At 41.1% G+C, this 12,588-nt stretch overlaps 1 protein-coding gene across 3 annotated transcripts in view; it reads left to right on the plus strand.

Moving 5' to 3' along the window:
- The first annotated feature begins 21 nt into the window (after window positions 1-21).
- The window catches only part of ARHGAP10 (Rho GTPase activating protein 10), a 136,812-nt gene continuing 124,245 nt past the window's right edge, over window positions 22-12,588 (plus strand). For 2 of the 3 annotated variants that reach the window (XM_021536597.4, XM_085579282.1), the window contains exon 1: window positions 22-350. In XM_021536597.4, the coding sequence (XP_021392272.2) occupies window positions 197-350 (154 nt within the window). In that variant the 5' untranslated portion in view covers window positions 22-196. The remainder of the gene's footprint in view (window positions 351-12,588) is intronic. The other variant, XM_085579281.1, reaches the window with a different exon arrangement.

Below are 12,588 nucleotides of genomic sequence, written 5' to 3' on the forward strand. Positions count from 1 at the left end.
GCCCCGTCTCTGCCCGCCCCGCTCGGGCGTGTCTCGGCGGGGCTGCCGAGAGGGAGGCTCCGCTGAGCTCGGCTGTGTGTGCCCCCACCTAGCCCTGCGCGGGGGGAGCTGCTGCTCCGTCTTTGTGGCCGCGACTGCGGAGGGCGGCGGTGCTGCGGTTCGCGGGGAGCCGAGCCCCGGCGCGGCGGCGGCGGCCATGGGGCTGCAGCCTCTGGAGTTCAGCGACTGCTACCTGGACAGCCCCTGGTTCAGGGAGCGGGTGAGAGCCCACGAGGCCGAGCTGGAGAAGACCAATAAGTTTATCAAGGAGTTGCTGAAGGATGGGAAGAACCTGATCGCCGCGACCAAGAGTGAGTGGCGGGGAGCGGGGGGAGCTGCGGGGGCGGCTGCCCGGCGCCGGGAGCCTGTGAGCCGGCGGCGCTCGCCTTTGTGGCACATAGAGCTTTGCACTGGCGCTCTCCTGCCTCTCCCTTGGGTTCCCCATCAGCCGCTTGGAGACGCAGGTCCTCTCCAGCCCTTCTCCGCAGAGGAGAATAAGGGATAGAGGCGGCGGCAGCGCCGGGTGACTCCTGTTGCATCTGCCCGGTTCCTGGGCCGGGCCTGGCTCCTGTGTTCGGCGGTGCCGAGCCCGGAGCAGCCCCGGCTCCGTGTGAAATCCGCCGGGAGGACTCGGTCCCAGGTGTTGCTGGTGCGCTGCAAGCTGAGCGGCTGTGGATCGCGTACCTGACCATAACCCTGTCGTGCCTGTGCGCTGCAGCCTGTGGAGAGGCTGCTGGAAAATACCTCTGTCAAAAGAAGTGTGTTCAGGATTTAGCAGACGTAGTTTTGTGCTGACGGCGCTGGTTACCAGTTCTATGCCTTTGGCCTCTTAAAATGGGATTGTGTTTTGTTAATTTTGGGTTTAATTGTTGTATTCCTTTCTAGTGTATATAAATAGTTAGCTATAATATGTTTTATGTGGGAATCAATTTTTTTTTGCCTTGAATAACCATGCTCATGCACGTTTTTAGTATTTTTTGCTGTTATTTTATTGTGCTAATGTATTTTTTCCATTGAACATGAGACACGGTTGTGTAGTCACCTAAGTATTTATTAGGATGATTTACTATACCAATTTTTCAAATAAACCCCTAATACAGTGCTCTGGCACTGTGTTCTCGGAAGTGTACAGCACTTATGGTATGGTGAACTTCTGAAGCCAGGAAACCATGCTGTCAGGATGTTTCTATTAAACTGATAGGGTTTTGGCTGGTGGTTTGATCAGTGTAGCTGCCTGGATATGGTGAAGTTTTTAAAACCAGAATTAACTCATTTCTGTAAATAAAACCCACTGTTTTCTGGTTTTGTCTCTGGTAGAAAATGCCATATCAAATTTTACTTGTCTGAAACTGTTATTCTTTGGCCAGTTAACATTCAGTTACTGCTAAGTGTAATCTTAAAGGATTATTAAAAATCTGTGACTTGAAGTGTCAGTATAAATAATTTTAACTTGGAGTGTAAAGTCAAAAAGCGTCCCCAAAATTGGGTAAGAACAGTAGAGGGAAATCATTCCATTTCTCTCCCTCAAGCATCTAGACAGTATTTTGGCAACTGCTCCAAGCACTCAGTTGCTCATGTATGGTAATGTATATATAGCTTAATTTGCAAGCTGGCTGTGGTGAGGAAAGCCCTAACTCAGTGAGCATCCTGTCCACAGCTGTGTGTCCACAGCATACCAGAATCCTGTGCTGATAAATTGGCTTTATGTACAGTGCTCGGGGTGCTTTCCTGTGTGTGGTGGAAGCCAAGTGTGCTGGCCAGCACCACCTGGCCTGAGAGGGCTCCATGAAATAGTTCGGGCTAGCCCATGAGGGCTGAGATCCTGCCTGTTCAGGTCTAAACACTGCCTTCCTTTCTGAGATGACAGTCAGAAAGTTTATTCTTGAGTTTAGTTGCTGTTTCTTATTCTAATAAACATCTTCAGCATACTTGTTTGAAAAGTACAAACAGGTTAGACCCTTCTTCCCACATTTCAGGTTTCTGCAGTTGTCTCTCCTCTTTAGAGTGCCCTGAGTGACAGGTTTGAAGCTGAGTTGCCTTCAGCTGGTGCTGGTGAAGGAGTGCCGCTGTTCAACAGACATATAAAGACAAATTGAAGTAGAAGAAGCACAAGAAGCCTGGTGTTTAAAACCCACTAAAACCCCAGTGGTTAGGGTATTTGCCCTCCTTGTATTTTCAGAAGAAAAAGTTATAATGTAAATTCTTGGAGGAACCTGATTCGTTTGCTATCAGGAAACCAAATGGGATTAGTATTTGTTCCAAAAATCCAGCTTGAGAAATGGTCTAGACACAATGGTCTATTCATTTGTGTCCAAACTGCATTTTGTGCACAAAGAGAGTCTCACTGCAATTTTGAGAATGTGATAATAAAGCAGGGTGTAGTGAGCTTAGATGATTGCCTCTTAAACAAGAGTTGTTGACAATTTTTAGAAAATTGTTTTAGTCTTTTGAACAAAAAATGTCATCTTGATAATAGCTAAAATATTTCCCTCTTTTAGAACCAGGTAAAAAAATGAGATTTGCGCCTGGTGTAATTGATTTTTGAGTGTGACAAACTGTTCTGAGTGGTGTGTAAAGTATAAAACATAGTAGGTTCACTATTCTTCTTGAATTTGTGGGGGATGTGTGATTTGTGGGACTTCAGTAGACACTGTCAGCATTTCAGCATTTCCCTCCCTTAGCAATTTCCTCATTTTACTTGTAAAGCTGGCAGCAAACATTGTGGGCATTCTTAAGGTGTGAATAACTGATGTAATTGAATAGGGCCCTCTTCCTGCCTGATAGGCAGCCTTGTAAGTGACTTTGATGCTGCCTGCACTGGGTTGCATCTTGACAGGTGATAGCAGATACTGCTACCACTCCCTCTAACTCATAGGAACTATCAGTGTCTTGCAGGGCACAACAGTAACATGATGTGGATCCTCTCACTGTCTCTTTTCCATTTGTCTCCTCAGTTGTATGAGATTGTATTTTTCATCTCGAACTCAGAAGAATTGATTTTTGCTAGTACAGGCCTATACTGTTTAAAAAAGAGAACAAAAAAAAAAGGTTTTTAAATTGTTAAATTTCCAGAGTAAAGTATACTTCAAGTGTATCTCTACACTTTAAAGTTTCAGTTGTTTCAAGAATGTGATAGAAAGATAAACAAGAGTGACTCAAAGCTGTCTGTTTCCTGTGTAAGATTTTGAATCACTGAGTTGTCTATTCAAGCTAAATATTGGAAGGATGAACAAACCATAGGTGGTTCTTCCTTTTTTTTTGTGACAGTTAAATGTATTTAAAAGGCATACAAACCCATTTTTCCCTACTGTTACTAATCAGTAAATACAAGTGGCATACACATAAGCTTTTAAAAAAAGAAATGCAATATTTCTTAAGGTATTCCAGTTCAATTAAACAAGTTAGGATCAATAGAGTTTATAAATAACTTCTGGATGGAGGCAGTTGTGCTTCAGTGAAAGTGAATTTAAAGATGCCTGATGAGAGAATCCTTATTCTGAATCATGAAAGGAACATAAGAGGTTTACTTCTGAGCTCTTAAAAATCTGCAGTGCAATTTGTTGGAAGCTAAAGAATACACTGAATAAATACTATATATTTAGTCTGAATTCTTCTCTCTATGTTGGTCCAACTCTAGGTCTCTTCACACGAGTGTGAGATTTTTGGGGGGCTTTTGAAGATTTTTTTTTTTTTTTTTTGGTGTATCTGCAGCAGGAGCTGCCACTGCTAGTGAGATCCTAAGTGGAATAGGAAGAATCAAGATGGGTATAAGTTTTGGCCCATTCACAGGGCCTTTGCAAAGGATAGTCGTGAGTGCATGCTCACAGCTGTTTCATGTGCCTGAAAGCAGAGCCTCTCCATTCTTGGATTTAGGCTCAAATCGGAGCAGAATTCTGTCTGAGTCAACTGCAGTGACTTTCTGATGGGCTGGTGAAGACAGGAGATGGATGTATTAGGTGCAGAGGGCATCCTGGCTATCCAGTGCAGCCCAGTATACTCAGTGACTGTTTCATGTTGCCATTTTAATTTTGTGTTTTTCATGGAAGAGTTATTTCTTGCACTCTTCCAGACAGCATAAAAAATGGCAACCTAATTTATTTTATGTGTAGAAAGAGTTTGTCAGACTATACAGAGTTTCTGATGAGTATTTGTTTTAAGAAAGATGACTGAAGAACCTAATCCAGTCCCAAGCTCCAGTTTGGTATCTGAGTTGTCCAAACCCATATGCTTTTTCTTGGCCAGTTCTCTTGGTGTGTGGTGGTGGTTGACCTTCCAGACACTGGTCTAGTTAGATTTTGGCCTTACTTGGTGTATATATTATTATGTAAATATGAAAGCTGTGGTAATCCACATAATAACACCACATAAAAGCCTCTCAGACCACTTGAACTGTGGTGCATTTTTTTCTTAAGCACTAATTGTCTATTTTTTAAAGCTTTCCTCAATATAATCTGCAGTTATGAAACCATGTGTAATGTGTGCCAGCTTTTGAAGTCTTAGGAATTTTTTTTGCAACAACAATGTTCTACTGACATTCCAGTACATGTCAAAGAAGTAAGATAAAACCATTAATATAGGGCTTATTAATAACTTCTAGACAGGAAATGGGCATTCACTAAAGATTTAGGTAGAATCCAAAGGTTGAGTAAAAACTTAATGGGGAAGGGGGGAATATTGCAAGAGGGTCTTAGTTGAACTTGTGTGCAAAGTTTCCTAAGTCAACTGAGGTTAGGGCTCTGTATTTGATTATTTTGCTTTGAATTCAGTGAGACCTCTGAATTAATAAATCTTTACATTTAGCATTTTTGAAAACCATTTTATTTTTCAATTAGTAGCCTACATCCAGGCTTTATTTCTATTGTAAGGCATGCTTTAGGTGTGATGACCATAAGCAAATCAATGTTGTATGTGAATGTTCTGAGATTTAAATTTGAAATATACTCTGCTAGGGCCATGTTAGGTAAAAATGACTTCAAGGGCAGTATTGCAAAGGCTACTGAGCTGTATGTGCCTTTAAAAACCTCCAAGTTTCTATTGGAAGTGTTTACATTATTGAGCTCATTAGAAAACTGAGGCAAACAGGTACTTTGGGGCCCATCTAATATAGATTTCCCTTAAGAAAGAGCTGCTGATAATAATGTAATAAAATGTTGCTTTTCCCTTCCCTTCAAGATAATTGCCACAGCTGAGGTCTAATTATCTCTGACAGCCCTTTTTTTTTTTTTTCTTTTCTGCTTGTAGATAAAGTTGTTTCTGTACAAGGACCAGGGAAATGCTTGCATTTAAGAAAGTACTCTAAAGAACATTTTGTTTAGCTCCACCCCAAGTAGAGTTACTGTGTCAGTAGCTATAAAAAGTGTCAGGCTCATTCTGTGGAAGATGCCAGTTTGTCAGCTTGAATCTCATCTCTTCAGCTTGAATTACTAACTAGCTCCATTACTGTCTTTGTTCTGTAGCTGTTCCACTGTTCATTTTTTTTTTCTGTATTGAAAGCAGAGTTTTGGGCTACTGATATCAGAAAATATGAAAATTCATGAATATATATGGATTTCCTTAGTTCTGAGAGATGAGAAAAACTGTCATTAAATGAAGTGATTTTGTCTTTTAATCATTTGGGGATAAGGTATAATTTTTCAGCTTTAGATAAAATGTGTGAGTGGTCATTAAAGAGAGCATCACTGATAGGTGTAATTGTGAGTCTTCAGGACAAAACAAACGGAAATAAACTTATAATTTTTAGAAATGTTGTCTGGTAGATAATATTAGGAAGGTTTTTTTCCTTGATTTTTTTTTTTAAATGACAAGACTTTTAGAAAGGTAATTTTAGAATTCTATGGAATTGCAGTCTATCTTAAGGAGCTGTAAAAAAGAGTGGATTTGCCCTACAGGCTGTAAAGTGCCAACACCTGCTTGCAATTAAGAAAAATAGGCCTACTGCTAAGGCTGTAGGTGTATGCTTTTCCTAAAATCATGGTGTGCTTTCCAACTAGGTATTGCAAAAATGTTGCAAATTTTAGCAAGCTGACCTTAAGACACTGATAACACTTCTCAAATCCATTCTAAAAGAACTTGGTAAGACACAACATCTCTTTCTGCCTGGCCCAGATGTTTTTCTAACGGGGCAGGAAAACGAGTGCTGTGGTAATTTTTTGGGGTTTTTTTTTTTGGGAAGTAGCAAAGAGGCTGGGTGCTTTGCCAGTGCTTTAGACAGGGAGCACCAGGAAACGTGTTTGGACTGGCACTGAAGAGCTACATCCCAGTACTTGTCTCCTCCTTCCCAGCTGTTTTGTAACATTACATAATTAATGTAGAAGGTTTACATTGTCTGTAGTGCTTTCGTTTTACAATGCCAACCTCAGTCGCTAGTGCAACACTTAGCATATTAACCTAAGAACCACGGCCTTGGCTGTTTTAGAGAGAGAGTTCACAGCATGTGAATCTTGGCAATATGCTTAATGTTTTGATAGTGTGGGTTGTGGCTTCTTGAGATAATTTTTATGATTTGCTCATGTCTGATGGGGCTTCCTTTTGTGTCTAATGCCACTTTTCTGAGTTTCAGTACCATATTTACTGTTCTATGACAGTTGTCCTTTAGATATTACAATATGCTCAGTGTTTTAGTTATCTTTTAAAAGTCTTCAAGTTTCTGAGTTGGCTAATTAAGACATTTGGAGCAATTGAATGCTTTCTGGAGTATCTAATGAGTGTAAAATATATGATCAGATAAACTTGGGCACATATTGGCAGAATAATTTAAGAAACTACTGTTCAGGGAATGTAACGTTTCTCTGCTGGTGGTTGCTGCCACCCACTGTAGTTGTCAATCTTTATCATCACCCAAAATCTGCCTTGTTGCTAAGTCAGACCCATCTTCCTTGCCAAATTTAAACTCAGCCATCAGTTTTGCAGTGAGTTGAAGGAGGCACTTGTACTCCATCCCAGCAGCTCCTATGGAGGTTGTTTTCCTCTGGGTGTGACTTTGATGGAGAGAGGGCAGTAATTTATAATCCCATATTATACAGCTGGGATAAATGTGTGCCTTCTGTCCAAAACATGTGTCTTTGGTATCTCACTGGGAAATAAGATCCTGGAAAGGGAAGTGTGTGGCCTGGTTTACACTATCCTCCAGTTCTTTTCCTAAACAGATAATTTTGGCAAATTTTGACAGTCAACCTCAATGTCACGTTGTTTTTCCATACCTGATTGTAACTATGACTGGAGCTTCTTGCAGATACCATGTTCTTTGTCTTTTACTCCTTCTGCTCTGTTTTTGTATCCTCCCTTTGTTGTTCTTTTCCATCCTGTGTGTTTGCTCATCTTTCAGGATAAAAATAGAGAGAAAACATCCAGGCCCTCAGAAGCTATGTGGCCATCACAGGCCAAGGCCAAATCAGAAGTTCCTGTAAATCATTCATGCTAGGCTTGTCCTTTGTGGGAAAGGAGCAGCGTGATGGGAAAAATAATCTACAGGGATGGAAAATCACTGTGTTATTAAGTAGATTGTGGTTTTACTACAGCCCAGACCTTTGAGTAAACAGCCTGTTGTTGCCTATTTAAATGAGAGGACTGGGCAGGTGGAGGTTATTGGCTCAATAGGTGGGTCAGAAAGGGGCTTTGTCTCTCAGTAGGTCTGGTTGTTACAATGTCCCTGGGTCCTTGACAGCTTTTGTATGTGCACCTGGCTGGTTGGGACTGAATGTCCTTGAAGAGGAAAAACAATTCTTTGTTTAATTTGGCTGGGAAAATTGAGTATCCAGGATGAAACTGAGCAGGGCTTTGTACCAGAGCTGGGCCTTGAAGGACATTGTAGTGTGTGTGGTGTCCTGGAATAGGTTCTCAGCCACTTTGTTGTGAGTGGTTTTTAGCTTTGAATGTGTCTATTTCCTCCATTAGGCTGGTGCATGAGGGCTTAGAAATAATGAATTAATTAATGTTGAGGACTATGAAGTTTGTCATACATTAAGTATTTCAGCCTTAAGAAAAATCAGATTTTGTATTGTATCAAATTTCAAAAATTGAGATGTTTTCCCAAGCAGAGAGAGAGAGAGCACTGTATTTTTGCTTGGTTGGTTTAATCTGTGATTTTGTCAGTCATTAGAGTTGCTTGCTTCGAAAAATATTACTAATATTTGAATGTACATGTGTTGGAACAAAAAAAAAAAAAGTATATGGAAGCTTGTAGCAGTTTTACATAACACTGTAATTGCTTAGAATGTGCTTCAAAAGAAATCCTTATGTTTTGCAAACAGGTGGAGGGAGCATGCTGCCAGGTTACAAACTTGTCAAAATATCATTTTGACAGTGGATCCCAGTTCTTAGGAATCTGTTGTGGGGATGAGCTTGCAGCTTATGGGAATTAACAGACTGTGACTGCTATATAGTGTCAGCCTTTGGAACACATCTGTGCTCTGAGAGCAAAGCAGTGTAACTTGTCCATACCTCTTTCCTCTTAAAATCCCAGGTTGTAAATTCTGTGTTGGAGTGGCCTGGACTGAGTGACAAACTCAGTCACAAGCCAAAGGACTGTTTCTCCAAAGCTTTTGCTGTTCAATTTGTCAGCCTGCAACCTTTTCAAGAACAAAGCTGACTTTGTCCAGTCTGCTCTCAAACACTTGCTCTGTGGTAATATTACTGTTCTTTCCTTGTGCTTCATTTTATGCTTTCAGTAATTTCTAAATGCACAGTTTCAAATTTCTGTTGTGCATCTTGTAGCTGTTCCCTTGTTCCAGGAGATTCAGCATCTTTGCCAAAAGAAATCAAACTACCTAGAATCATTGCCTTTATTTTATTTTTTTTTTTAATTTTTAGAAGTGTCACGGCTTAATCCCAGCTAACAACTGAGAATCACACAGCCACTTGCTCATTCTCCCAGCTAGTGGGATTGGGGATAAAATTAGAAGGGTAAAAGCTAGAAAACTCCTGGGTTGAGATCAAGACACTTCAACAGGGAAAGCAAAAGCCATGAACATCAATAAAGCAAAACAAGGAATTATTCACTTCCCATAGGTGGGCAAGTGTTCAGGCATTTCCAGGACACCGGGGCCCAATCATATGTAAGGGTTACTTGGAAAGGCAAATGCTATTATCCTCCTTCTCACCTCTTTGTATATGGAACATGACACCATAGGTATAGAAATTCCTGCTTATCAGACCTGATTTCCTTTTATGACAAGATAATGAACCTAGCTGATCAAGGGAAGCCAGCTGATGTAAATGTTTTGGATTTCAGCAGAGCTGGGATGCTGTCTCTCACAGGGTCCTTCTGCACAGGCTGTACAAGCAGCCCCTGCAGTGGGTGAGCAGCTGGCTCACAGGTCAGGCAAAAAGGGCTGTAGTGAAGGGGGTGGGCTGGAAACCTGTCACTAGTGGTGTTCTGTAGGGCTCCATCTAAAGCCTTGTGCTTTTGAACACCTTCATTACTAACTTGGACGCAGGACTGGAAGGGATACTAAACATGTTTGCAGATCACACAAAACTGGGAGGAGCTGTTGACTCCCAGAAGGCAGGGAGAGACCCTTCAGAGAGACTTTGGCAAAATAGAGGGCTGGGCAATCAGCAGCCAGGGCAAGTGTCAGATTCTGTACCTGGGATGGGGCAACCCTGGCTGTACTGGGGAATGAGAGGCAAAGGGACCTGGGGGTTGATGGAGAGTTGAATGTGAGTCAGGAGTTCCCTGGCAGCTGGGGGGCATCAGGCACAGCATGGCCAACTGGGCAAGGGAGGGGATTGTCCTGCTCTGCTCTGCTCTGGGGCAGCCTCACCTCGAGTGCTGGGGCAGTTTGAGATGCCACAGTATAGCCAAGATACAAAACTATTAGAGAGCATCCAAAGGAGGGCATTAAAGGTGGTGAAGGGTCTTGAGGGGAAGTGGCTGAAGTCACTTGGTTTGCTCAGCCTGGAGAAGAGACTGAGGAAAGACCTCACTGCAGTCACAACTTCCTCATGAGGGGAAGAGGAGGGGCAGCCACTGAGCTCTGCTGTGAGGTGCTGAGTGACAGGATGTGAGGGAATGGCCTGAAATTGTGTCAGGAGAGGCTTAGCTTGGATATCAGGAAAAAATTCTTTCCCCAGAGGATGGTTGGGCTCTGGAATGGGCTCCCCAGGAAAGCGGTCACAGCACCAACTCTGACAGAGCTCAAGAAGCACTTGGACAATACTCTTGGGCATATGGTGTGACTCTTGGGGATGGTGCTGTGCATGGCCAGCTGTTGACTCAGGGGTCTTTGTGGCTCCATTCCAACTCAGCATATTCTTTGTAATATCCCTTCAGTCACATGGGGTCACCTGTTCCAGCTGAGTCTTGTCCTAACCTCTCATGCATCCACAGTCTCCTCACCAGCGTGGCTATGCAAAAACTAGAAAAGTCTTTGGCTCTGTGTAAGCCCTGCTCAGCAATAACAAAAACATCCCTATTACTGTTCACTGTGTTCAGCACAAATCCAAAATTCAGCCCCATACCAACCACTATGAAGAAAATTTACTCTATCCCAGCCAAAACCAACAAAAGAAGTAGAAAAATATTATGTTGCTCTTCTCTCCCATGGCTATTTTTGTTTTGTTTCACAAAACAGGTTTATGTGTCATCCAGCATCGTTACTGCTTGTCCCACAATGTTCTTTAGAGTAGTACCTGAGGGGGAAGGCTGCCATCCTGAGGGGTAGGGAACTAGCTAGTAAAGCATGGAAATTTATTGTTGCCAAATGTGTCTCTCCTCTCACTGCAGTTTTTTGCAATGTTTTGTGAAGGAATAGTTCTAAGCTCTGGACATGCGGCTCAAGTTTTTGTGTAGTTAGTGTAATGAACTAAGGAAATGATTGTGTTGCATCCTTGAATGATAGTGTAGAACTTGTACAAGTGTAGAACTTGTTACTCTGTTTAGATGAACTCTGCTGGGGACCTATAGCAAAACTGAAGGAGATTGGAACCCAGTGAGCCAGGTAGTGTAACCAGCTCTGAGGGTATTGATGACTACAAATAACCTTGGAGAGGGCTGAGACCTGAAAACAAGCAGATTGAGGATCTATGAGAAAGGTCAGTCACACACAACATAACAAAATTTTACTGTGTGTATACAAATATTACACTGTATATGCATATGTGATATCCCATATGTGAATTTTATTTGGAAAATGTAACTTTGAGACTCAAGAGAAATGATTCTTTGTCTTCACTTACCTGGAAATTCCATTTCCCTTCCTGCTTCTATTACCCACTGTAATATATCTGTAATTAGAATGTGTCTTAGGTATGAATTAGTCTTTATTAATTTACAAAAATACCTTATATTTTGGTGCAACATAATTTGTATATAGGGTACTTTTTTTTTTTTTTTGGTTGCTGCAAATAGCTTGCTGCCAGTCTTGAGGATCTTTCTATAGTGGTCATGGTTTGTGTCTGCAAAGTTAGTTCTCTTTTCATATACATGTATAATTTTATGTTACAAGTGAAAGACCAAGCTGTTTCTAGAGAAGTGACTTTGTGAGCAACTTTGGGCAAACCCTTCGCTAGTTTGTATCTTTTTTCTATCAATATTTAATCTATTGCTTCAAATTTAGGGTTAAGCTTCTGTTAAGCATTTAATGAATTTTGAAATGTCAAAGAAGCATTGTGTTTGAGTCCATTTTGCATTAGGGGAGGCTGCACCCACTGCTCTTTTTCTGCAGTCATTATTTGAATTGAGCAGTACTTAGAAACTGTTCAAGTAAATTAGCTTAAATATAAGATCTTATATATAAACTTTATAAACTCTTTATAACTTCAAGTAAATTAGCTTAATATAGAATCTGAGAGGAGGATGTTCCATATGCTCCTGCTGTCATGTAGTGGACATCTCAGTGTAGACAGCATGGCAGTATGAGCTCAGAAAGCAGCTGTTCTGCCTTTGCCATTCAGACTATTCCAGTGGAAATTTTAGTCAGCAGTTTGGCTTTTCTAAGGTTTATAGCATTTCATCATTCACTTTTTTTTATAGAAAGCATGCAGATGTGAAGAAAAACAGGTATGCCAATCTTGCTATAATACTTCATGGATGTACTGAAATCCAATTCAGGTCAGTAAATTTATTGCAAGGCTTGCTTCGTTGAGGAGGATTTTTTTTCCCTCTTGTATGGTATTTTTTTGTTGTTCTTGAGATGAATGTGTTTAGAAGGAAGCTGGTTTTAATACCTTCTTGGAAATTAGCTTGGCATAATTACCATCAATGCATTTAAAAATGGGATTAGGAGCTAAGATGTCAGGCAGGAAAAATATCATTTTTTTTTGATGGAGGAAGCAACTGGGCTACAAGAGAAATTAATCTGATAGTGTCTCCTCCACCACTTGTCTCTGGTACAGAGAAAGGTTTCTTTCATTGGAACTTAACCGTGTTTGTAAGAAACATGTAACTGAAACAAGTAATCAAAACCCCTCCTGAAACAAAAGCTTCTGATAATCACAAAAATGTCAAATAACTCCCAAATAATTCTATCAATGTTTATTTCCATTTCAGTCCTTTTATAAATAAAGCTTTCCGTATGTGCTTTTTGTTCTTGTAGTGACAGCTATGGTTTG

This window comes from Lonchura striata, chromosome 4, assembly GCF_050655825.1.
Source record: "Lonchura striata isolate lonStrDom1 chromosome 4, ASM5065582v1, whole genome shotgun sequence".
Classification (NCBI taxonomy): domain Eukaryota; kingdom Metazoa; phylum Chordata; class Aves; order Passeriformes; family Estrildidae; genus Lonchura; species Lonchura striata.